The sequence below is a fragment of the Crinia signifera genome, chromosome 9 (genome assembly GCF_055691185.1).
Source record: "Crinia signifera chromosome 9, ASM5569118v1, whole genome shotgun sequence".
Taxonomy (NCBI): Eukaryota; Metazoa; Chordata; class Amphibia; order Anura; family Myobatrachidae; genus Crinia; species Crinia signifera.
The window spans coordinates 93,766,967-93,794,635 of record NC_139225.1 but is presented as its reverse complement, the minus strand read 5'-3'; the positions used below and the strand labels follow the sequence as shown (position 1 = coordinate 93,794,635).

Sequence of the window (27,669 nt, the reverse complement as noted above, 5' to 3'; positions counted from 1 at the left end):
GGGCATTATAACACTTCCATTACCCGCACTTAGGGTTTTTTGGAATACTTCCTCCACACAGTTTGGAGACAGTGTTATCTGTATGCGAGCAACCCCGTATAGTGTACCTGCTAATTGAGGTGGTTTGTACTATCTGCCACGTTAGTTTCATATATGGTGCACATGTGACATTTATCTATTTATTTTTACCACCAAAAACCGACCCTGTACCGATTACAGTACTCTCACAGTACGCAGGATAAAACGTATTTGATGTGTATGTGAAATTTAACTGTATTTGTCTACTAATAAACTACTGACACAAAGTGTCGACATCACACCTACTGTGTCCACAAACACCTGATCACTGGACTAACCATACTTTACTGAGATAAAATTTGACTCATCTCTATGAGTGGTCACCATAACACTATTATCACTGGTCTCCACACTATTCCCGTTTTTTCGGGTAATTTAAGAGACTGAGAAAGTTATGTTAATTTTCTATGACCACCGCATGTGTTCTGAGTTAATCACTATCAGTGACTGGTTACACCCTAGGCTGTCAGTCCAAAACCAGGCTTACCAGTGACAGACACATACTGATTTAGCACGCTGTGATAATCATCCACCTGTCTGTTGTTGCTTGGAAGTCGACAACCCTGAAAGTGACGACCTTTTCTGTCGACATTTTAATATTACTAAAAACCGACCCTGTACCGATTTGACTACCCTCACGGGAGGCAGGATAACACGTGTTTTTTGTTTTTTTGTATATGTCAATTATTTGTCTGCAACTAAACTACAGACACTAAGTGTCGACATTACACCAACTGTGTCCACAAGATCTGATCACTAGACCAATTACACTCCGCAGAGATGAAATTTGACTCATCTGTATGAGCGGTCGCCATAACATTAATACCTGTCTCCACACTATTCCCTTTTCTTGGGTAATGGAGAGACTTAGTAATTTCTGTTAACTTTCTGTGGCCACCAAAGGTGTCTTGAGTTAATTTGCATTATCGACAATTTACACCTCAAACTGTCATTCCAAACTAGGCCTTATGATGACAGGCGCACACTGATTCAGCGCACTGTGACAATCACTAGCCTGATTATATTTGTTTGGAAGTCGACATCCAAAAAACTCGACACAGTTATCACCAGGCTGTCACCCCCAACTAGGCCTATAGGTGACAAGCACCCGCATATTTATTGCGCAGGATTAAATCACCAGCCTATATATTTGTTGGAGAAGGGACATACCCTAGGTGATGACATTTGCGTCGACGCATACTAGGACCAGGAATTGTGGTACACAGTTATTTCCCCCAACTAGGCGTATACATGACAGGCGCTCATTGACACAGTGCACTGTGATAATTGCCAGCCTATATTTGTGTTTGGGAGGAGAAATCCTATAACGACGACACCTGTGTCGATAGACGTCAGGAATACATATTGTGTTCAACAGCAGCCCAGGTAGACCTTCATGCACCATTTATTCACACTGCCTGTCCAACAATACGTTCTATTTTGATCTTGTATCGTCATTTAGTGCGCCTCTATTTAGGGATTGTGGCCAACCATTCAGTGATACAACACTGTGATATTACATTACACTATAAAAATATTATGGCCCTCCATTTCTGTATTTGAATTTAAGGTAGATTTATACCGCCCATAGGATCAGAGAGCCACCGTTTTTTAACACAGAGTGTATTTGTTGTATGTGTTTTTTTTTTTATATATTTCGCTTTCTTAAAATTGACAAATAAAAGTTACTTTTTATTCGTGTGAGTTTCAACAGGTGCATCACACATGGACATACTCTTTTCTTTCTATACGTCTTCCACAGGCGGGGTGCACTCTGGATCCATGGCTGGGTCTGGAGGTGCAACCATGGCTGAAGTTTCCACGCCCTCCTTTGACCCCTCTCTGCTGTACGCAACACTGTCCTCCGTGGCTGAGGCTCCGGCGCCCCTTGTGGATACGTTGCTCCGGGAGACGGCGGGGACCCAGAAAGTTAGGGGATGGTCTCAGGGGGCACAAAGGAGGCCCGTTCCAGGGTGCTCAGAATTCTTGCGGGCCTTCAGGGATATGGGGTCAGCTGTTGCCATGATGGAGAGGGAGCCACTCCCAAGTGAGGGGTCTGCTGCTGCGCAGAGCCACATACAGTCCCGAGGCCGGTCCTCGGGGTCCCCCTTGCTTGTTTTCTCAGATGTTCAGGCACAGCTGGACTACGGCGAAGAGGATTCGGTCGCCGCTGAAATAATGTTTGAAATAATACCCATTTCACACCAGAAAATGCAGGGATTTACCCGGGAGTATGGTCCCAGAATCGTGCAGGGACATTCCCGGGCTGGCCCCTTTTACACCAGCCTAGTCCCTGCATTTTCTGGTGTGAGGGGGAGAGAACCCCCCCTTTAAACAAACGGCTATATCTTTGGAACCAACTGACCCATTTACATGAGACCAGTATCATATTGAAGAACTTGTGAGTGGGCTTTGAATGATTTTTGTCCCATGAAACTGAAAGCCGTAGAGGGAATCAGCTGGTCGCAGGAGCAAGCCTGCAACCAGAGATCATAAGGGGGCTAAAAACGGGAGCGCGCACCCGGTGATTTTTTTTGCCGGTGCACACTCCAATCGCTGCCAATATGGTCGCTCAGCGATTATAGCCCGGGTGTACACAGCTTTACTGCTCAATGTCAACCAGCAGCTGCAATGGCTAATACAGTATTAGCATGCATAAAATGGGGCACAGAGGCTAGGGAAGACAGTGTCATTTTGCCACTACCTAAATTGTTGGTTGGGCCTCATCTAGAATACAGTGTACAGTTCTGGACACTACTCCATAAGAAAAACAAATCTTGGAACTAGTAAGGGTTCAGAGAAGGGCAACAAGATCCAATATAGGTTGAACTTAATGGCTTTTTTTTTCAACCTCATCAACTATGTAACTATCATCAACTATGTAACTATGGGAGTTATTCTGAGAGATAGATTTGGGTTTTTTATTGTTTCTGTGCAGGGTAAACACTGGCTGCTTTATTTTTACACTGCAATATAGATATCAGTTTGAAGTACACCCCCCCCCCACCCAAATCTAACTCTATCTGCACATGTTACATCTGCCCCACCTGCAGTCCACATGGTTTTGTCCATCTAAGAGTGATTGTGGCTTTCCGATTGAATCAGAATAGCCCCCTATATATAACTATGTAAGGTCATTTATGAACACACAAAATAAGTCATTGCGGGAATTTACTAAGGTGGGAGTATATCAGGTACTATCTATTATCTTCTAGAAGATGCTAAATTAGTAGATTCTAACACTTACCCATAGTGACATCCCATATGAAATTGAACTCCCATCTTAGTAAAGCCCTGTACACATGCATCGATTTTTTTTATTTTATTTTTACCGATTTTCAATTCGATTTTGCTTATAGAAGTAAAATCTAATCGAATCCTAAACTAAATCTAATGTTTTTTGTGTCACTTTCGATCTACATTCGATTCGCGCTCCCGTTTTCACAAAATCGAACAGAAAAATCTACTGTTTAGCCAAGGAAATATCGAATTCGATCTAGTAAATCAAATGTTTTCAATGTACCATGAATGAATATCGAATTCGATATCTAATGCAAAAGTACAGATCTAATGCCAAATCGAATGGAAAGATCTAATGCCAGATCTAATAGAAAATCGAATCTAACATCGAATCAAAAGCAAATCGATGTGTATGTACAGGGCTTTAATTTCCCCCATACACACAATTCCTCTGTGTGCATAATTGTTAATATATAATATATTTTGTTTTGCGCTCCCTGGGTCAGGGTAGTGAGTGTTTCAGCTAATAAGAGTGCAGGATTCCTTTGTGACCATTACAATTACAGACTGCAAATTGGGATAGGCAGGATGAATGGGAAGTTCTGAATAAATCTGCACAATTTGTCAGATTTATGGATGAGGTGGGTTGCTGGGACCCCGAATCAGTGTGAACATTTTAGCACCAACAGTCATTTTTTGTTGTTGTTGTTACCAATCTAACAGTTTATGACACTGTAATTATTTCCTCTCACCTCCAATTTCCTCTTGACACATAGCAAAGTTTTCCTTTTTACAAATCTTTTTGAACAGAAATGCTGAATTAGTGCCGTGTGTTGTAGTGTTATATCATACAGCATAGATAAGAGCCCAATGTCCAATACAATCGGGAATATTACCAGCACGGGCATCTGGTACGCCGGGGTCACTTTACCTCTTCAGCTAAACCTGCTCTGTTTGCAGACACACACACACTTTCACCTGGCTTACTGATAGGATGGATAAGCAGATAAAGGCATAAAAAGGGATAACATTTATTGTACAATGTACATCATAGGTACCAGCCCAATGTCCATTTCAATCAGAAAAGATTATAGTATAGGGGGATCTGGTACGCAGGTATCACTGTAACAGGCAGACAAGGGTGAGACAGAAGCAGAATCCAATTAAAACAAGCCGGGTCGGTACACAGAGGGTCACAGAGGGGCCGGTCAGGAGCGGCGAGCAGAGTTCATTAGTCCTCAGTTATAATTGGACGGCAGCAGAAGATGTACCGCAGACACCTGAGTATCCGCTTTCTGCACTTTCCTTTCCCTGGCCTGGCAGCTTTATCAGATGTTACACTGCTGGCTGTTACTGGCTCAGGTATTATATTAGGGGTTAAGGCCGTCTCAACTGATGATGGTACCATCTGTGGGATTACAAGATCACATGTGCAGTTGATGAACCTCTTTTCAGCACAGGTCTTTTCCACAAGTATCACTTGGCCAGGACTTGTGTCATCCACATCAGGTGTTTTCTTTGATGGGATGACAGGATCATGGGTCCAGTTGATGAACCGCTTTTCAGCGCAGGCCTCTTTTACAAGTATCACTTGCCCAGGAATGGTCTCCACACGAGGTGTTTCTATTGGTGGGACCCATGAGTGGTAACGTATCCACTTGGCAAATGGTATTTTAGCCACGGCCTCTTCCACAAGTATCACTTGGCCAGGACTTGTCTCATCCACATCAGATGTTTTCTTTGATGGGATCACAGGATCATGGGTCCAGTTGATGAACCGCTTTTCAGCGCTGGCCTCTTTCACAACTGTCACTCTGCCAGGAATGGTCTCCACATCAGGTGTTTCTATTGGTGAGATCCATGAGTGGTTACGTATCCACTTGGCAAATGGTACTTTATCCACGGCCTCTTTCACTAAGATGACATTGGGAGGAAGCTCCTCTCCCAAATCTGGTGTTACCCTCGCTGGTCTCACAGGATCACGTGTCCAGCTGATAAACTGATTCTTAGCGCAGGCCTCTTTCACGAGAATCACATTGGGAGGAAGCTCCTCCTCCCAATCAGACATTGTAATATATTCTTTATATATTTTCTCTTTCTGAAAAAGGGAATGCATCCACTTTCCAACAACTCGTACTGAGAAGTAAGGATTCCACGGCAACAGCTCAAAACATCCTGTGGTTAGTGTGTGTGATGTCATACTGATCATGACATAATCTGCACATGAGACCCTACTACAGTGTTTACCTTTTATATATAGTAAATATAATCCCTTTTTTTTTTTTTACATTTATATAACAAATGTGAGCGATGCTGGTATTTTTAGCATCTCTCTGATGTTTGCACTCAAAGGGTTAATAGCCGAATAGTGTAGATTATACAGGTATAAGTGAAATGATAGCAGTGTGAGTGTATGTATACACATATAAGTGAGGTGATAAACTGTATATAAAGTATACTCACACTCTACCATCTCACTTTATGCAATATAATTTCACATATACCCTGCTAATGTCATATAACCTGCCTTCATCTTAGGTCCATTGGCAACTAGTTGAATAATAATCGGTCCAGTGTGTGAGAGCAAACCATTACCAGCCATTTTCTCCCAGATGCTGACAAACAGTCTGGCTAACTCCCCAACTGAACCGTTAGTTGGTGAGCGCTAGCCAACAGTGTCGGCCTACTTCACTGTCACAGCCTCCAGGGAGCTGCTTGTCAGCAGGAGGGGCAGCCTGGTTCACCGCACCCCTCCAACCCTGTAATCAAAATTGCTGGACCCCACCCCCAGCAATTGTAGCACCCGCAAACTTCTTCCTCAACCCAATTTGTCAGCACTCCATGCGCTTTCACCCCTTCACAATCTAACCATCATTAGTGCCCCATCATCAATGGAATCAGCGCCCACCCGTCATCAGCGGTAGCAGCACTCCCCCCAGTGTGTCAAAGTCTGTCAGCACCTGTGTTTCAGCATGTTATTGTCATCCTGTCAGCATCTGTCTGTCCATCATGTGTCTTTGTATGTGTGTGTGTCAATGTCTTATTGTTTTAAATGTTCAAAACATGCAGGAGTAGGAGAACCTGTCCGCCTACTTCTGTTGTATGGCCAGCATAACTTGTTGTCTGTCCAACCAACACACCACCCCACACCACACACCTAACCAACTTTTTCATCAGACCGGCCAACCTGCGAACCTTTTCCTCAAACCAGCCAACTTCTCTCCAACTTGTCATGTCACAGAAGTAGGCGGATAGGTTCTGCTTACTCCGGCATGTTTCCAATATTTAAAATAAAAAAACTTCTGCATGTGTCAGGCGAGCGCTGCACACTGACACACTAGTAGCAGGTGCCGTTAATGAATGGCAGGGCCTATACTATACATAGTCCAGATGTGGATATTAATCTGGGTCCCTGTAATTGTGGGTGCTGCTAATGATCAGTAATATCGCTTGTGTTATGGGGCCTACACACGGAGCGATGTGTGCCAGCGATATTAGCAATGTAGATCGCTCCAGACACAGCGCTGCGTGATCTGTCAGGGCCAGTGTTCTCCGGTGAGAACATAATCGATCTGACTAGGTTTATACTGCATGCTGTATAAATCTAGATGGGTAAAAGCTCCGCTCTGGGACACATATCGCTATCGCCCCCACACACGGATTGCAAAATCGCTACATGTTTAGGCCCCATTAGACACAGAATTTCAGATGTAAGTATTGCCCGTGGACCCGTAATCGAGATGCAGCGAACAATAAGTAGATTCGAACAGCATGTAGATATGGGTACAGGGCCGGTACCACTAACAACCATTGGTGTCACTTATTTTTCATACACAGTTTGAGTGTGGTCATTGCTCACAAACACTGTAATTATGGGTGCCATGAACAAAGTGGAGTTAGTATAGAGTCGCAGACCCCAAGATCACGCGTGCTGCTAACTATCAACTGAATAACCATACATTCATTATTAATTATGGTAGCTCAGGTGACTGCACATCCCAAGTGGGGGTTACTGTGCTCACCATGGTTGAAGGGGGGGAAGCCGGGTGCAGGGGATATTGAAGACGGTGCTGTTGTAGGTGCTCATCAGCAGCACTGATCCTCTCCTGCTGATCAGTGTCCGCCTACATATCGGTCAGTTGGGGGGAACTTTATTCTACACCTGAACTGCTATTTGGAGAAAATTAAACCTGTTCTATCTTCCCAACTAGTTAGAGCAGCCACTTTGGGAGCAAACGGCATATTGGAACAATAACAATATCGTTCAGTTGGACGGTCGGAGGAAAGTTGGTCTGATGGATGCTCCGCTTTAGTCACATTAGTTATCTGGTTCTGCTAGTAATGTCTGGAGCCACTGTATTCTTTCCGATGAATGTGCCCCTGAACTTAATGAACCCTGGATGGCCAATGCTCAAAAATGTATGATTTTGAAAGCAGTTGTTTCACATAATTAAATTTACTGTTAACAATAAATGTGAATTTTTATTGTGTACATGGGTTTTAGTATATCTGTTTAGTGGCGATACATACAATATCACGGCAGTAGGAATGCTGGCATTAAAAAAAAAAACATGGGCTCCATGAGGGATTGAACCCTATCCCCCCTACCTTTCACCCTACCCCTCTCTTGCAGCAGCCTAACCATAACACTCCAGACCTCTGCCCAGCAGACTGATCTTAACTTTTTGTCTTGCTAGTGCCTAACCCGCATACCCGGCCTCCTAATCCTGAACTGATCTCTACACCCCTCCCCCAATTCGCGGCTGTACGCTAGCCTGTGCGAATACTAGCCAACCAGGATTCCAGCTGTCGGTATTCCGCTGTCAGCATACTGATCCTTTGTAGGCTCCATTGCCTGTCTTCAGACCGCCGTGATGCTGGCCACATCTCGCTTAGTGATTGCTACTTTATTATATTACAATCTAAGGATGTATTTATTACTGTGATTTCAGACTCTTGCTCCTTAAATAATGTAATAGTTCCCTAGTAGAAGCGACGTTCTCCGCTTTTAAGCGTAATCATGTTTACTACGTACATCTGTCGTTTTGAGGTGTTTTCTGTGTTTATGGCTGTTATATGTAGCTGGAACCAAATGCACTGGTTTTTTTTATTATTGTTACATGTTTCCTGCTGAGAAATGTGTTTTAAGTTGCTCTCTTTATGGTGTCTGCACTCTTTCTTTTAGAAAGAAAACATGACTCCAAGAACAAGCTCGGTGTACGATCTGTCATCCCGAAATCAGACAATGAATTGGAAAAACTCAAGATGCAGTCTTGAAAAAGAAAATGGAGGAATCCTCCAAATCAAAAATGTCAGAGGCGGAAAGGTACAGATTGCTGGCGGCAATATAAGTTGTGATATGCGATGGCGCTCCCTGTTAGTCATAGTAAATGACAGCGCTGTTTTTCTTATTTTAGTCTCAGGAAAGTTATCGGTACAATTGTCAATCTAATTATTTCTTCCAGCACTGAAGCCAGGCATGTCCAAACTGTGGCCCTCCAGCTGTTGTGAAACTACTAGAGATGAGCGGCGGGCACTTTTTCGGGTTTTGGTTTTGGATCTGGATCTCCCTTCGTGTTTTGGATCTGGATTGGTTTTGGCAAAACCACCCTTGCGGGTTTTGGTTTTGGATCTGGATTTTTTTTTTTTAAATGCTAAAAATTGCTAAAATAACAGAATTTGGGCCTGTTTTTGCCCCTAAAGTGTTAATAACCTCAATAACATTAGTTTCCACTCATTTCTAGTCAATTTTGATCACTTCAACAGCTCACAAAATTGTTTTCATTTACTGTAGTTGGCCCAATTTCCCCTGTATGAGTTTCCTGCGCAGCCGCCGGTCTGTGCAGAGACTGACTTCTAATCTGCGGCAAGTGTTTATCTGTTCTGATCAGTTTAAAATTTAATAAGACCCCTATCTGTCGTGATCAGGTTGATGAACTCTGAAAACATTACCAGTTGCCTCCTTATCCATCACCTAATGGGTGGAGGGGAGGGGGGTAATTGGTGGCAGATAACCGAGTTCCTCCACCTCTCTAGGACCCCTGGTTTGGAGATCCCTATCTAGTCTACCCTTATAGACCCCTATCTAGGTTGTGAGGTCTATCAGTCTGCAACATCTGTCACCCAATTTACCGCTAAGGTTAATTCGTTTGATATGACTGGCTAGGCGTGTGTTCCCTTACCTCCCTCACCACTTCACAACTTACATGTCACACTGGACACAGGATATATGTCGTCACACTGGACAATGGATATATGTCGTCACACTGGACACAGGATATATGTCGTCACACTGGACAATGGATATATGCCGTCACACAATGGTTACATGTCACACTGGACACTGGATATATGTCGTCACACTGGACACAGGATATATGTCGTCACACTGGACACAGGATATATGTCACACTGGACACTGGATACAGTGGCGGAACTACCGAGGGTGCAGGGGGTGCAGCTGCTACAGGGCCCGGTGGCTGGGGGGGCCCGTGAACAGCAAGCAGTCCCCTGCACCCTCAGTAGTTTTATTCTGTTAGTATAGAGCCGCCGCGGCCGTCTGCTTTAGCGTGCCTCAGCCGTGGAGAAGTACAGTAGCCGGGCGGAGGGAAGCAGCGCCGTGCAGTAGGAGCCACTGAGCCTCACCACACCTGACCTCACCACACAGGACGAGATTTGCGGCAAGGGTGGGGGTTACCGCAGATAGTCAAGTGCCTGAAAGCAGCCGGCTCCCCCCCCCCCTCCTCTTTCTTCCGGTGACAGCCCGTGACCCGTCTACTCAGTGAGACCTGGAGGCTGAGGCGCAGAAGCTGACAGGGAATCCGCAGGCACTTGCCGGCCCGTGAGCTGTACGGGGAGAAGGAGGCAGTCATCGTCCAGGTGCGCAGTACCTCCCTTCCGCGGCTTTCCCACACTGCCGCTAGTCAAAAGCCACCTGAGGCTGCTGGAGGGAGCGGAGGGGGAGAGTAGCGGTGCCGGTCCCAGCTGAGGGGGGTGTGGCTTAGTGTCGCCTAGACCCAGCAGTGCCAGCGGCCTGTTTTATGGGCTATTATCACCAGCGGCGCGCCTGTCCTGCAAGATGGCCTACAGCTGAGGAAGCTGTTTCTACCTCCCTGAGGACACTAGTTCTGCCGCATGGACCGTAGACCTCCGCCCCTGGCACTGTGAGTACAGCTCAGATGCCTTACTCTCTAGTTACCTTCTCTAATGCAGCCTAACAACTCTATAAACCCTCCTCCCTCGCAGTCTAAACTATACACCCCCCAATCCTGCAGCCTAACTGTACACCCCCACAGCCTACCTATACACCCCACAGCCTATCTATACACCCGAACCCCCAGCAGCCTAACTATCTATTCAACCCCCCCACAGCCAAACTATATACCCCCACCCCCGCAACCTAACTATACACCCCCTCCCCTCAGCCTAACTGTAACCATACACCCCAATAGCCTAACCTTAATTTTACACACCCCTGTAGCCTGACCCTAACTATACATCCCCCACAGACTAACCCTAACTCTACATCCCCCACAGACTAACGCTAACTCTACACCCCCCCCAAAGCCTATAACCCTAACCACACACACACGTACCCCGTAGCCTATAACCCTAACCATACACAAACACCCGGCAGCCTATAACCGTAACCATACACAGACACACACACCCCGCAGCCTATAACCCTAACCACACACACACACCCTGCAGCCTATAACCCTAACCACACACACACACACCACGCAGCCTGTAACCCTAACCACAGACACACACCGCAGCCTATAATCCTAACCACACACACCCCGTATAATCCTAACCATACACACACACACACACTACGCAGCCTATAACCCTAACCACACACACTGCAGCCTATAACCCTAACCATACACACACACACACCCCGCAGACTATAACCCTAACCACACACACACACACACACACACACACACACACACACACACACACACTGCAGCCTATAACCCTAACCATACACACACACACCACCTTCAGCCCTCCTTTGGCGCACACTGTTCTCATTTTCAGAATGGGGAGGAAGCATATTTTTGTACCTGGGCCCACAACTCTCTAGTTTCACCTCTGTCTCTAGCTATCTATCTAGGGGGGGCACCAACTTTTTTCTTGCCTCCGAGCGACATGGACGAAATTACGCCACTGGTGAGAACCCGGGAGCGTCTGAGCGTGGGCATGGTAGGAGGCACAGTGCCACTGCCAGATTCTGTCTCCGTCCTCACTGTCCGATGCGGCGGCGGTGCTGGCGCGGCCGCTCACAGTTCATGTGTGGCTCAGTGCTGCTGCTGAGATGCGGCAGAGAGCGTTGTGTGGGTACGCACTCAGGATCTGTGAATCAGCCTGTGCGTAAAAGGCCTGGCTGGCGGCGCATGCGCAGAAGGTTGCGGATGCTGGGGCTGCACACACACAGCGTTTCTGTCACTGTCTCCAGCCAGCAAGTCCCAGTGCCTCAGCTCAGTTGCCGTTACCGTGTGGCACTGCTAGGCTGTGAGGAGCCCTTGCAACCCTGGTCCCTGCTGCTGCACGGGGGTCAGGCTACTCTAGCAGGGCCTGGACAGGCTCCAGTCATGTGTTTTTGGCCCCACCCCCTTGCGGCCTGTGGCTGTCTCTGATGAGCCTTACGTTGCCCCACTGGCCCCTGCTGCCTGGCCCTAGCAGGGCCCTCCTACTCTGCCAGTCAGAGCATGAAACCCTTGGCATCGAGCAAGTAGCCCATAGCAACGAGCATGTAGGTAAGTGGCACTTATGTGGCATAATATGTAATAGGCAGTACGGTGTGTGCTATTATATATAATGGGAAGTACAGTGTGTGGCATAATGTGTAATGGGCATTACGGTGTTTGGTATATTGTGTAATGGGCAATATGGACGTGGATCGCCCCCCCTTGCGGGCTCGCTGCACTCGCCACGCAGCGGGCCCGGTGCCTTGCTACGCTCGGCACACTAATTTATTCTCCTTCCGAGGGTGTCGTGGACACCCACGGGGGGAGAAAGTGTCGGGATTCCGGCATTCGGGATTCCGGCATTTGGGATTCCGGCGTCGGGATTTTGAACGCCGGGATCCTGACCGTCGGGATTTAAACTGCATCCCATTACGATGTGTCGCATAATGTGTATGGGGCCTTGCGGTTTGTCGCATAATGTGTATGGGGCCTTGCGGTGTGTCGCATAATGTGTATGGGGCCTTGCGGTGTCACAATGTGTATGGGGCCTTGCGGTGTGTCACAATGTGTATGGGGCCTTGCAGTGTGTCACATATTGTGTTAGGGTATTACGGTGTGTCGCATAATGTTTAAGGGGCCTTGTGGTTTGTCGCACATTGTGTAATGGGCATTGCCAGGGGGGCCCCATTACACATTTTGCCATGGGGCCCACAAAGTTCTAGTTACGCCTCTGGTAATGAGGCACCATGCCCAAAGCATGGCGAGCGCAACGAGCCATGCAAGGCCTCCGGAGGGTGTATGGCCACGGCTAGGTGAAGAAAAAAAACAAGAGGGAGAGAGTTAACAGGCTGCAGCTGCTGCAGTTGTCTCTCCCCAGCTCAGCACACGGCACTGAGCAGCGTGTGCTGAGCTGGGAAGAGGCTGTGCGGCAGCTTCAGGCTGTTATCTCTCTCCCCACTGTCTGTCCCTGCGCAGGTATACAGTCGTTAGGTTGACACAATTAAGGTCGACATACATTGGCAATATATATATTGGCAAATATATATATTGACCACTGAATGTTGACAGGCCTTAGGTCGACACAGGCAAAATGTTGATATGCCCAAGGTCGACATGGTCAAAAGGAGGACACAAGCATTATGTTGACATTGGGAACATTGACAGTCAAAAGGTCGACGTGGCTTATCACGTTTTTTTCTTTTTTCAGCCAACACGTGCTGACAGGCGGTATTTTATGCCCTACCATCCCTAGGTGTAAAGGAAGAAAAGAATAGTGTGCCAAGCGTAACAAGGAACTGTGCCCGGAGCATGGCGAGCGGGACGTGGTGCACCGATACGGTGTCCATGATCACTATATCTAGGGTGACCAACTCATCCCTTTAATCCGGGACACATATTAATTACACAGGTTCTGTGGCAGTTTAAAACCAGGTGAAATGGAGTCTTGAGGTGTGGCAGTTTAAAACAGGTGAAAGCCAGCCACAGAACCTGTGTAATTAATATGTGTCCCGGATTAAAGGGATGAGTTGGTCACTCTGGGCAGTATTCAATGGAAATATTCTCCGTGCACGGCGAGCATTTTTTTTTGCTCGCCGTGCACTCTCCGTGTTCCGGAGGGCTCGTTGCCTCTCCTGCTCCCACTATTCAATGTTTATAAGACTCGCCGCCACTCGCGGCGAGTCTTAACCCCTGCAGCGGACGAGCGTCCGCAGCAGGGAGCTGACAGGGACGTGGCATCCAGGGAGATTAAAGTCTCCCTGGATGCCACAGAACATATGTGAGGGTAGGGGGCCCCCCTGGGACCCAGGCAGCACAGGCTGCCCCCCTCTATAGCCAGCGGGGGACCCAGTATTCACTGTACCCGAACGTGCATCGGGTGCAGTGAATATATGAATATCTAATGAGCGGCTCGAGCGCTCCGGCCCCCTGCTGGCTGCACTGTGTAAAAAAAAGAAAAAAAAAAAATGTAAAAAAATATTTTTTTAAAAATTAAATATATATTCATGTGCTATAGGCACATGAATAAAAATAACATGGCCCTCCACTGAAAAAAAAACCTGATTTTTTGACACCAAAATAAAAAAAAACACCCTTTTAGTTTAAAAGTTCACATTCCTGCTCTCCATCAAAAGATGGAGAATTTCTTCACGGAGAGAGACGGCGAGAATCACTAAGAAAGACGGAGAATATTTCACATTGAATAGGGTGGCTCGCCTTTGGAGAAAAAAAACCTCTCTCCACGGCGAAAAAAGCACAAATTCTCCACAAAACACGGAGAACTTTTCTCATTGAATACTGCCCTCTGACTATACATACCCTCCAACATCTGAAGGGCAAAATTTGGTACACGTTCAAAAGGGGGCGTGGCCATGGGCAAAGGGGGTGTGGCCACATCCCCTTTCCGAATGTGTATTGGGCATTGATTGGACACTTTTATTTCCCCCACATATTTACAGTTATATAAATAGATGTTAGATCAGGCACCTGGGGCAACAGAATAACATATATAATTGTCATCTTAATTTAAGGAACTCATGGGCAATCATTAACTTAATATGTACCCCAGTATGAGCTGACTGAGACACTGCTGTGGCTGGTGGCTACAAATCCAGCTTTCAGGGTCCAGCTATATCAACGGCGCACAGAAGGAGGAGGAAAGGCATTGAAGGCAAGTGTTTAGCGCTGACAAGCCGCGGCACCCGGAAGTGACGCGGCATCAGCGTATGTGCGTTCCACTGCACGTGGAACGCATGCCGATGGGAGATGTTTCAGCATTAAATTGGCTGCCCTGACTGGACCGCAAGGCCCCACGGGATAGGGAACAGGTGCTGCTACATTACTAGCACAGAATTCCCGATCAGACCAGCGCATCCACCGCAAATCATGAAAAATCGGTACATTCGGTACATTTCTTTTTAGCCGGTACGGACCGTTAAAAAATGGTACTGTACCGGCTAAATCGGTACACTTGGAGGGTATGGACTATATCGACATTCGGGACAAAAAAAAGTGAAAAACCCATGTCGACCTTTTGACTGACAATATTCCCAATGTCGACCTTTTGTTTGTGTCAACCTAAGACCTGTCGATCTTCAGTGAAAGACCCAATGTATGTCGGCTTTAATTTAAATCTGTCAGTCCTAAATGCTCTGTCGTAGCACTACTGTAGCACTACTGTAGATGAAAATAAAGCTTGTATACAGTATAAATGAACCTGCTGCATTTACAGTACTTTATATCACAGTGTGATCACTTATCTGTGCATGACATACCAAGCCGTAACCATGCAACAGGCCAGCCTATTGTGAGTTGTGACCAACCTCTGAAGGTTTTCTGACAGAGTAGATGCTATTGGCTGAGTACAGGTATCCTTGGTTACAGTTGTGTTCAAACACTGTTCCCTGCAACTCCCATGCAAGCTGTGACACATGACCAGAGGACAGTCACAGACTCACAGCATTCAGACCTGGCTAGCTGATAAAGCTGGTACTGGTAGGTATTTATCTCTTATTGCACTTTCAGCTGGATAAGTCTGCTGCTCTAGAAATACTGTATTAGGTTAGCTAGTATGGGTGAGTCATAGTATAAAATAAATACATATTATTGTGTTTTTTATTTGACTATCTGGAAACACATTTTCAAATAGAACTAGGTTTGTTTAATGCTTTGAGGCTATGGTTAAATACATATGATTCTTTTACATGATATTTAATTTATTTTAATAAAACTTGATGAAAAGAGTAATTGTACATACTGTGGTGACGTCACCATGGGGCTTGCAAATACATAAGTGGAGAGAGAAAAAGTACCAGCCAACGGAAATGTTGAATACAGTCATTTGAAATGACATGATCTGGTTGGTTGGTGTTTCAATTTCGATTGGGATCGATCAGATGTCATATGGGATAGATGGTAATGCTGTCAGGTGATAACCACATCATCTTATTCCTCATACACACTAGCTGATATGCTCTATGAGCAATATCGGCAGTATTTCCCTCTGAACACCTGTGCAAATGATATTCAGTGTACACACTGAACAATATCAGTAAACAATATCGCTCAGTGATGTCACTGGGTCGTTGGCTATAAAACCAAAATCGGCCTGCGTGTTTAGCAGGTGGAGGGGGGAGGGGCTGCATCATTAATGATATTGAGTGTAAACATTAGGCTTTTTTTTATATTTTTTTAATTGTCATCTAGAGCAAGATGTACACCTTGAAAAGTGATAACATGGAGACAGATAAACCACCAACCAATCAGCTCCCAACTTGTATTTTCATACTCCTAATTTTATCACTTTTTTAAGCTTAGTACATCTGGCCCGTAGTTTGTATGGAGCTTTACTGTGGCTTTTATTTCCAATTTATTTCCAATTTTTAAGCACATTTTAACAAGTGGTTTCTGAGGCATTACACTTCTTAACCTGGATAGCAGCGCAGCAGCAGTCTCCTTTCTCTTGCTGCCAACGTGCTGCTCGGCTGCGCTGCTGTACAGGCGCAGTCAAAAGGTAGTGAACAGAGTAAGTGTAAGGCAGTGCAGTGGTGGCGATCATAGATCCTGGCCCCTGCTGAGCACTTCCATCCGTCCGGGACATAAATAGTACACACAACCCCAAAGGTCAAAATGATCCTTTGTTGCAGAATGTATGGCATCAAAACAATGAACCGGCAATAGCAAGTAGATCATTTTTGGGTATGTTCATAAATCCATTTTATTGCAGAATGAACAGAGGCACAAAGCTTTGGCGTAACAATCCTCTGTCATTGAAAAACAAAATTACTATATGTTTGCAAGCATTCAAAGCATGCTGACTCTCTCAGGCATTCCCATGGCCTATCTATGATAGTGTGAAATACATTCTAGATGTCTTCTTAACACTCCTTCCACCAGCTGAGGCTACAATGTTGGGTCACTTAAAAAGAAAAATGAAGTTCCCTATGCCATAGGTGTCACTCTTATTTTTCAGTTATCCACAAACAAATCTCTGGGGGCAAAATGTGAACTTCCGTGATAAAGCATCCCAGAGAGACCATCCTTCTATGTCTCTCCAGAGACATCCCTCCTGCATCTCCACAGCATCATCCCCCTGCATGCCTACAGTGCCACCACACATCACATCTCCGCCCACCCCCGGCAGGCATCTGCCCACCCGCGTACCCATGGGAACACCCAGTGTACCCATTCCCGCTGCCACCCACCCCTTGCCCGCGAACAGCTCCTCGTGTCCCATTTTCTTCAAAAGCCTCTAACCTCCCCATTTCTTACTCTTCCAGCAGCCTCTAACCTCCACCTATGCCTACCATTAGCCTCTAACCTACACCTGTGCCCCATTCCTTCCAGCAGTCTCATACTGTACATCTCCTTGTCCTACTAAACTCCAGCAGAAAGGAGCGACAAGACCTGAGGTGAGGGAGGTATACAGAGAAGTGCCTCTACTGAGCTGGGTGGTGCCCGGGGAGGCTCTCTCTGTGGCTTCTTTGAGAGGAGACCCTGGCACTGTGGTGGGCTGTGGCACAGGTGGAAGTAGTTCAGGTTAGAACGCAGAATCAGAAGGGCTCACTAGCTGATGGGAGATAGCGGGGTTTATTGGAGGGTCTACTCTATATATACTTAATATATACTTAAATGTTTCTTTTCTTTTTTCAAACCAGGATAAAATGGAATCTGAGGAAACCTACATTGCAGCTCTAGAAGAAAAAGCTTGTGCCCTTGTAGACACTGCCATAAAAAATGCACAGGATAGCCTGAGATCCCTACACACAGCCCCCGCGGAGGAGAGAGCGAAAGGTAAGAAAAATAGTGACAGTTCTATTATGAGTTTCTTCCCTTTCATATACTCCATGGCGGCCATCCACCAGTGGGTTTACACCTTAAGCAGCTGAGCAGAGACAGGAGAAAAAACACATGCAGTGAGACTCTTACTAAAACAGAAGGATGTTGCAAATCCTACACAGACAACACGATTAATATGCAGAGTCAGCCCCTGACGTAGCATATCGGCCACAGTGCCAGAGGCTAGTACTGTTCCAGAAGCATTCTCCAAGCAATGGACCATGAGGCCTAAATGAAAGCACAGCTGTGACTTCTACTGCCTTGTCCTTGATCTCCTGCAGAGGGCAGGCAATGAGAGGATGAAACACATACCCTAATTTGGAAGTTCCATGAGATTAATAGAGAGAAATACAAATTACAATGGAGTTTGAGGATGTTAACATCTAGTCTAAAGGAGGAAATCAATAGGTATTGGAAATGCTGAATTAATTCCTTGCCATACAGATATATATAGTTTGTATGCAGATGTTTACATTCTGTAACCGTCCACCTCCTGCCACTTCTGTAAGTAAAAGAGGACAGTGGTCTGTGGTGAGCGCAATATATTCTGATCCTGAATGGTTCACTCCATACTTTGTGATGTCTGATGGCTTCATCTTGAGACTTTGAAGCCCACTGGTTGTGTAGGTCCAGTTGAAGCCTTCTCATTTGCCACCTTACAAGGATGAATGCCTGTTGTAAATGAGAACATTCCGGAGTTCTCTTCCTCGTGGCTTTGCTAAACTTAGACTGAGGTGCTGTTGGAGATGGGAAGGGATTGTTTTTATCTGTTTAAATGACAAACTCTATAGCCCAAACTCTAACCCCAGTGGTAATGACGCAGCATTCTCCAGATGGACTCAGGAAGAGATTGTATGATAAGTAAAATACCCAATTATTCTGGAATGCACAAAATGGCTGTTAGAATTTAGTCACACCAAAAATGCTATTTCCCAGGCCAATAACTTGGTTGTTCTCTGGATGCTGACTAGAGAATGAGAAAACAATTTAAATTTCATTTCTGCTATCTTGTAGGTATCAGCCGCTGTACACTTTATTTAATACTATGACCAATTTATCTCTAAACAAAAAAATTGAAAGTACAGTTTAAAAAATGTCAGCTTCTCAGTATGCCATCCATGGCCACAACTGTTGGCATTCAAATTGCTGATGGTGAAAATGTCGACATTCATAATATTGACACCAGAATGTCAGCATTTATGATATTGATATGGTAAAATGTCAACATCATAAGTGTCAACACCTGGAAAATGCTGACATGACCAAAATGTCACATTAGCAATAGGGTTAGGTTTAGAAATTAAGGTAAGAGATAGTTATACCTGTGAACCAGATTGTCGACATTCTGTCCATGTTGATATGTCAACCATAATGCTCCTGGTGACTGATGATTAAGCAATACTTCTGGATGAGAAACAAAATGTAGCCCCCATATGCAGCAGGTTTCTATGGGGGCTGAAGTGCTGCTGGATTTACCAAGCCATGGAATGTCAGCATTAAGTAATGTTAAATACCAATGGCATAACCGTAAGTATCGCTGCAAAATTAAGTGAAGTATGCTGCTGGTAATAAGTCTTGTTAATAAGTGGGGCCCTGTACCTTCCATGGGTGTTTCTTTCTCATGTATATAAACAGAACATTACATTTGCGGATGGCTGCCATCAGTTTTAAACTTGAACCCTGCTAAAAAAATTTAGATCACTAAAATAGTTCAGTACATTAATGTTGCCAATGTTTGTTTCAGAGCAGGAAGATGGAATGAAGAACCTTAAATGGCTTCCCTGTCAGGATTTCACCGTGGAGCTGGGGAAAAAGCAAATTGAAGAATACGTCTCTGTAAGATATTACAATGGCCCTTATTCTGATTGACGCGTACTTTTCCGCATACTTTCGGATCGCGTCTTTACGGCGTCTGCGCATGCGTGGAGAACGCAACGCGCATGTGCCACGCCTTGACTCCGTACCTGTTCGGGCAAATCCCGTACAAAACTGTTCACCGCAATCAGTCGGGAAATATGGGCGTATTATGGGCGTCATGCGGAATGACACATGGGCGTAGTTTCAAAGTGGGCAAAACGGGGCGGAAACATGGGCGGACACGGGGGAGTACACTTATGTTGGGGGGCGTGCATTCGGATACCACTCCGAATGTACGCGAACAAAAAGGGAAGAAATGTGCGGTGTCCAAAAGGCTACTATTGCTTTGCGGACACCACTCGTTCCTGCGGTAGGCGAACGGACCGCCTAATGACTACAAGCATTAACACCTGAACCCAATAGAATCGACTCCTTTACTCATTACTCACTAATAGGATGCTTGTCAGTGCTTTAATTGAAACCATTGCACTTCAATTGCTGTAAGGGTTAATGTGTGCAATGCATGTGTTAGGCATGCTTGTAAGGATATATTGGCATCTAATTGATTCCAATTCCAAATAAGCATTTTTGTATGAGGATAGGTAATTGAATAAGTGGGTCATGTGATGTATTGCAGAATAGACATAATAGTGGGTTTTTTGGCGTAAATACACCGCTTACGTGCGGTAGCACCGCTTGGCTCCCGTTCGGATGCGGTATTCCCGTGCATACTCTGTAATACTCTGTAATACCGTGCAGAATCGGAGTGTTTCTCCCGCACACGCATGGTTTGTATGTCGTCCGTAAACACGCCCTGTTCTTAAAGAGTGAGTCCGTCCAAATGCGGAGGACACGTGGGCGTTTCTACGGACGATGGCCGCACGCGGCAGAACACCGTGGCGTGCGGGCCGCACCGTAAGAATTCGGGAATATCCGCACCGATCAGAATAAGGGCCAATATGAGATTTGTTCCCACTTGTACCCAGACTGGTCTAGACAGAACATGCATGTAAATCACAAGCGTTAAAATTTGGCTTAGAAAAGGTGCATTATGCTTATTTTACAGAGCTGTCCCGGATTGCAGCATGTGCTCCGCTCTGCAAGGATAGTATATATGCCTGCTTTACTCCTGCTGTGAACAGTAGTATATGCTCCCAGTTTAGTAGAAGCTACAATGACATGGTGTGGTGCTGATTGTATGAGCTCTCTCAACTGCCCCCCACCTATGCCCTGTTCTCAGCAGGGTTATACAGGTTGAGTATCCCTTATCAGAAATGCTGGGGACCACAGGCATTTTGGATAAGTGATTTTTGGAATATTTTTTTTCCCATACTTACCTGGTCCCCTGGTAATGCCCCGATGGTCCCCCGACATCCACCGCGGCCTTCGGGATCCTCTTCAGATGCCCCTAAAGAGGATCCAGGAGGCCGCTGTGGACATCGGGGGATGAGGTAAGTATGATAAAAGGGGTGGGGGGAAAAATAACAAAAGAAAATCGTGTGAGTTTTTCATGTTTTTTTTGTAAAAAACAAACAAAAAACTTGTTCATACTTTATTATCCATGTGGACATAGCGTTACATTATAATAGTGTGAGGAGTGCAGTGAGCCATATGAGGGGATGCAGTACACTTTTACAGTTCCCTTATTGACCTATGTGGACATAAACACAAAAAACATGAAAAACTCATGTCAATCTTTGTCGACCTTTTTCACGTTGACCTTTCCAGCAGGTCAACATTTTGACTGTTGACAAATAGTTATTGACCTTTTAACCGTAGATCTAGACCAGTGATGGCTAACCTTGACACTCCAGCTGTTGGAGAACTACACATCCCAGCATGCCCTGCTACAGTTTTACTATTTGGCCATGCTAAAACTGATGCAGGGCATGCTGGGATGTGTAGTTCAATAACAGCTGGAGTATTAAGGTTAGCCATCACTGATCTAGACACTGTAGATCTAATATACCATAATGTTTTTTTTCAGGCCAAAAAATATCATTGCACACAGGAGGAGCTGAGATGTATACATACCTCCCAAATGTCCCTCTTATCGGGGGGGGGGGGGCCCCTTTCCCCAAAATTTGCTGCGCACCTGCCACGCCCCAGTCTCCTCCAATGTTGGCAGATATGTGTATAGCCGGTCAGATAAGATCATCTAGTGAAGCAGAGCCAAACACAAAGGGGGACAAATGAGAGCCACCAAGGCAAACCCCAAAGTATAGGGGTGAAGGGAAGAGGGGTCATCCTCATGTGGGAGAAATCACAGGGAAAATCAGATGCGAGTGTTTAGGAATATGACCGAAAGGCTGCCAGACATTAATAAGGATCCTCAAGAATGATAGAGCATGTAAGGGATACTACACCCATGATGCCCAAATGAAATGCCACAAGACATGCACTGATATAGGGACAGCCTAGTATGTCTAAAACACGCAAGTCACATGCTTAATAGCAGATGCATCTTTGTATTTTGAGAACAGACTTGGGAATTCCATGAGAGCTGGCTGTACTGTACAGACTTTCTAAGAGAAGAGGAGAAGGAGTTCAGCAAACTGTTTCATTATAGAATGAGATGGAGTATCCCAACCTGCAGGAAACCAATTCCCAGGGCTACTGCCTGTGTCTACTTTACAGTAAAGGTCTCCAAAATTAAGCCCACTGTAAGTATTAGTCATTTGTTGAGCAGCTTGCAAAGTTCTAAAATGGGCTTTACAATTAAATATATGCTTTAAAATATACACACAGCAAATGCTGATTATTACCATGGGAAAGTGCAAGATTTATATGTTTTGTGGTATTCAAGAATAATAGCTACAATAGATTATTTATTATTACCAATTATTTATATAGCGCACACATATTCTGCAGCGCTTTACAGAGAATAGTTGAACATACACATCAGTCCCTGCCCCAGTGGAGCTTACAATCTATATTACTTACCACATGTACACGCACACACAGACATTCTGTGGTTCATTTGCTGGTAGCCAATTAGCCTACCAGTATATTTTTTAATTGTGGGAGGAAACCAGAGTATCCGGAGGAAACCCATGCAAGCACGGAGAGAATATACAAACTCCGCACAGTTAGGGCCATGGTGGGAATTAAACCTCAGTGCTGTGAGTCAGTAATGCTAACCATTACACCCTCTGTGCTGCCAGGACGGCATTGATGATTTCTCCACTTCTGGAACCATGTGTGAATTAAACTTCGCCTCCCAAGGGAACGCCCTGATTCTTTAAGCTTAGATCTATCTCACTCCAACGTTAAGAGAAGTAATTCCATCCAAAGCTTAAAGCAAGGTATGGCCCACAATGCACTCGATACATATTCTACTTTTACTATAATTATTGGAAAGTCAGATTAAGGGGGAGATTCAATCGCCGTCGAGCATCTCCCGTGGGGGAGATGCTCGACGGGCCCTATTTAATGCTGTCTTCCCCGACAGCATTGAACAGGGTTTCCTGTCAGAACGAGCCCGACATCTCTAGCTGTCGGGCTCGTTCTGCCGAGAACAGCCGGGAAGTGACGAGCTGCCGGCTGCAGCTCGTCACTTCCCGGCCGCAACTCGCGGCCACGCCCCCTTCTCGCCCCGCTGCAGGCGGGACATTGAATCCCGCCTGCGTGTTCTCGGTCGAGCTGACCGAGAACGGAACTGGGTCACGGCAGGCGAGCAAGCTCGTCTGCCGTGACCCGAACATTGAATACCCCCCTAAGACTTTTGAACCCACAAATAGGAGCGATCACTGGACCAAACATAGGATTTGAATGGCTGGGGTTTCACCCCTGTTACTCAGTGTGGTGGTGGTGTTACGATAATTACATAAACATTTAGGCAATCTATACATTTCACCTGTTTAAATGTAAAATCTCCACTAGGCTGGCTCCTTTTTCTAGAAAGGTCTCAATGTTTGACTATAATGAGAATAACCGCTCAATTAGCACCTGATGAAAATAATCAGTGTGTAGATTGTAAGCCTTAAGGCCCATTCCAGGATGGTTGGTTTATTTGCACCAATTTGAATTATATTCTTTATGACGGTGTCATTTATTTGCTGTTTTTCAGAATTTACCAGTGGAAGTATTTTTTATCTTTGAATCAAACAGACTTGTACACAGGTATGAGAAAATAAGTAGCTTGGTTAATATGTGCAATCTATAAACGGGATATGTATAATTATAAATAAAAAAACAAAACCAAATTACATGATACAAAACATTAAAAACCCCTAATAGCATTTTTATACTCTGATCATGCAACCATATGGGAATGATTTAAAAACATTCTTATCATATATCTGTTGTGGTATAGATGAAAAGCAACATTACGCTGTATAAGCCCGTGGCACACAGGACACCTGTAGATGTATCTGCACTGCCCGATGTGTGTGACGTTATGTGGTGGATAGTGACACCTCTACTTTCACTAATTAGCAGGATTTGGTATGACATGGTTTTGTTTTTTTGTAAACAGAATATATTCTAAATATATTCTTGAAGTGCACACTGTTTGGACTGGATTTTGTAATGCTGCCCATACACTTGTGAGATCTCGGTACAATCATGTGATATTTCGATAAATCGCAGTGACAATTCGCATTGATCGCACGTGTCACTCGACGCCATGTGCGGGCACGCTGGTCGAATCTCTCATCTCAAGATATGTGCTGCACATAATATTTATCGCATTGCATGTGTGATCGCATGTGCTTTTTAAACATGTGATTTATCACAATGCAATATGTGTGTGGCTGTCCAGCATAAACTCTAACATCCCACCGAGCAGCTGCGCTACATGCTTGCCGGGCTGTACCTGAGCCGAGCGCTGCCCGGCAGAAAAAGATGAGCTTGCACATTTTCATCCCAAAATCCTGGGATTGGGGGCTCCAATCCATGATTGAAATCCCAGCCAAAAGTACCTGAAATCTTGGGATCCCACCAATTCCAGGATAGGCATCCCTGGTGAACAATTGATTGCAACAATAGTTCAGGCTTGCGTGGTGGTAAACGGAAAAGATCCATTAATTATTGTTATTTACACAAAATCTTGGCCCTACTGTCTGCATGCTACACCAGAAATCAAGATTGTTGTCTGAACCAGTGTGGTCATTCTCATTTCATCTGGTCTCTCATTTCTCCAACAGAACTGCCACTCACTGGATGTTTTTCATTTACTGCTTTTGTCAATGTCAACTTGCTTGGCTGATTAGATAATTTCAGACCGCATAACTGGCTTTGACCCTGTATTTGAAAAAGTTTCCAAAAACGGGTCTGCCAGGTAAAACCCCTTTCACACCGCATCTCTTAAACTGTATATTACCGTTTAAGTGGCGTTTTTTTTACACTGGCAGACCCGTTTTTGGACGCTTTCCAAATACAGGGTCTAAGCCAGTGCGGTCTTCAGCACGCGCCCCTCCCCTCCCCCCCCCCCGGGTTAACACACACACACAACCGTCCCCGACCCCGCCCGCGGGTTAACACACACACAACCCGCCCCCCAATGTGTTTAAGGAAATCCCCCCCCCACCCCCCCCCCCCGTGCAGCCGGTACCTCCTGCGATGCGACGTGTTGAGGATCCCGGCAGTATGGACGGATGCATTGCACTTGTAAAAAAAAAGTGTCTTTCGTGAAATGGCTGCCCCATAGGAAAACCTGTTTAAAAAAAACTGTCTTTCGTATGGGGGCAGCCATTTTCCGAAAGTCACTTATAAGAAAAGTGACTTTCGGAAAATGGCTGCCCCCATCCGAAAGACAGTTTTTTTTTTTAAACAGGTTTTCCTAAGGGGCAGCCATTTCCCGAAAGACACTTTTCAGACCCAATTTTGATGCAAAATACCGGGTCTGAAACGGGTAGGACCCTCCATTTTAACCGCTTTAAAAAACCTGCTTTTTTAAAACGGTAAAGTGGTTGTGCACCTTTCAGACCACACAGATTACCGTTTTAAAATGGTTAAAAATCTTCAAAATACCGGTTTTTAAGTGCGGTCTGAAAGGGGCATTATATGTGTATTTGTCCATCTAAAAAAAAAAGTGCTCACTAATATGTAGATGTAGGAAGCAGTGATAAGGGAGAAGTGGCCCATGGCAACCAATCAGCACTGAATTAATATATGTAATTTGCATAATATAAAATTATACAGAGCAGCTGATTGGTTTCAATGAGCCACTTCTCCTCTCTTATCACTGCTTCATACATCTACCCATCTATTGTATTATGCATAAGATTCATAATATTTGTTGAACTCCAAACTTAAGGAGCCCATACATGGTGTTTCCACCGTGCAATACACGATCCCGCGGGCATCTCATCGCACAGTACAAAAAGTATGTGCTGCACATTCTTTTTGTACTGCTTTCTGATCGCATCCCATGCAAAATGCATGCGTTGCGATGGGATCCAGCCCATAACGGGTGCGATCATCGCACTGTGTATGGGCACCTTTACTGAATTACATATAAGATGTTTGCCTCAATGAATATAAATCAGATAAGAATAAACAATTAAGAATTCTAATATAATCCTATTCTAAGCACAGCCCACGTGGTTGCGGTTTGTCGTTTCACTACTTTTGAAATGCAACATCTCCATAGTAACTACTGTATATTGGTTATTTCTCTCTGGCTGAGAAAGTAGTGTTCTGTTATTTTCTCATTCATTACTATACTGCAGGCTGGCGTTACATTGCACAGAAAGAGACATACTGTGTGTACTGACTGGTTTTTCTCATCCCTATCTTTTAGACCCGGACAGACACGATTCAGAGAAAAATGGCTGAAGGATATAATTGAAAGCAAGATTATAATGATGGACAGAATAACATTTTAATAACCTTTGTACGGCAGTCAGTAAAAAGCCAACAGTCACACCAAAGAGTGATTTCTAACAACTTATTATATAAAAGGAAAACATGTAAAACTATAACCAATATGTGGTCAAAATGATCGGTACTCTTTACCTAGCACGGCGCCCATCGCGGGCATCGCGGGTACATTTATGTGTGCCCGCGACGCGACCGACGCGATGCCCACGATTTCCCATTGAAACCCATGTTAAACATGGAAATCGCGTCGGTCGCGTCGCGGCCGGCTATAAATGTGCACACGATGGCCCCGACGCGATGCCCACGATTTGCCATAGGAATTAATGTTAAAAGACCCGATGGACACGATTTTCATGTTAAATGCCTCAATGGACCCGATTTTAGCATAGGAAACAATGTTAAATGGGCCTTAGAGCCCAAATAGTTACCCTGAACTCTGAAATGGCCCCCCCAATTTTTTACGCCACCCCACGATCAACGTGAACCCGAAGCGTGGCGAGCGCAGCGAGCCCGTGAGGGGCGGCGGTACGCGTCCTCCGACCTTTTCATACCCCCACTATCCACGTCGGCGTGGAGTTGAGAATAGAATAGTGTGGCGAGCGTAGCGAGCCACCGAGCCCGAAGCATGGCGAGCGCAGCGAGCCCCGCGGATACCTTCACAGGTAAACGCGTCCCCTCGCGGGCTTCACAGGTGTCCGCGTCGCCACGGACACCTGTGAAGCCCGCGAGGGGACGCGTCTAGCTGTGAAGGTATCCGCGTCCCCTCGCCACGCTTCGGGCTCGGTGGCTCGCTACGCTCGCCACACTATTCTATTCTCAACTCCAGGCCGACGTGGATAGTGGGGGTATGAAAAGGTCGGAGGACGCGTACCGCCGCCCCTCGCGGGCTCGCTGCGCTCGCCACGCTTCGGGTTCACGTTGATCGTGGGGTGGCGTAAAAAATGGGGGGGGGACATTTCTGAGTTCAGGGTAAGTATTTGGGCTCTAAGGCCCATTTAACATTGTTTCCTATGCTAAAATCGGGTCCATTCAGCCATTTAACCTGAAAATCGTGTCCATCGGGTCTTTTAACATTAATTCCTATGGCAAATCGTGGGCGTCGCGGCCATCGTGTGCACATTTATAGCCGGCCGCGACG

The 27,669-nt window shown here is 45.5% G+C and overlaps 1 protein-coding gene across 4 annotated transcripts; it reads left to right on the top strand.

The window, feature by feature from the left end:
• Positions 1-8,507: 8,507 nt before the first annotated feature.
• On the top strand, positions 8,508-26,734 carry AKAP14 (A-kinase anchoring protein 14). Of its 4 annotated transcripts, XR_014460905.1 has the most exons (7): positions 8,508-8,644; positions 17,669-17,804; positions 19,594-19,685; positions 22,190-22,369; positions 22,871-23,011; positions 23,776-23,828; positions 26,452-26,518. XR_014460905.1 is itself a non-coding variant. In XM_083160584.1 (6 exons), the coding sequence occupies exons 1-6, from the start codon at positions 8,513-8,515 to the stop codon at positions 26,534-26,536; spliced, it is 678 nt and encodes a 225-aa protein (XP_083016710.1). In that variant the 5' UTR covers positions 8,508-8,512; the 3' UTR covers positions 26,537-26,734. The 4 variants fall into 4 exon arrangements, 3 of the variants coding, with proteins under 3 accessions (XP_083016710.1, XP_083016711.1, XP_083016712.1); XM_083160584.1 differs by lacking the exon at positions 22,871-23,011 and having other exon boundaries at positions 26,452-26,734; XM_083160585.1 differs by lacking the exons at positions 8,508-8,644; positions 22,871-23,011 and adding an exon at positions 15,385-15,506 and having other exon boundaries at positions 26,452-26,728.
• The last annotated feature ends 935 nt before the right edge of the window (positions 26,735-27,669 follow it).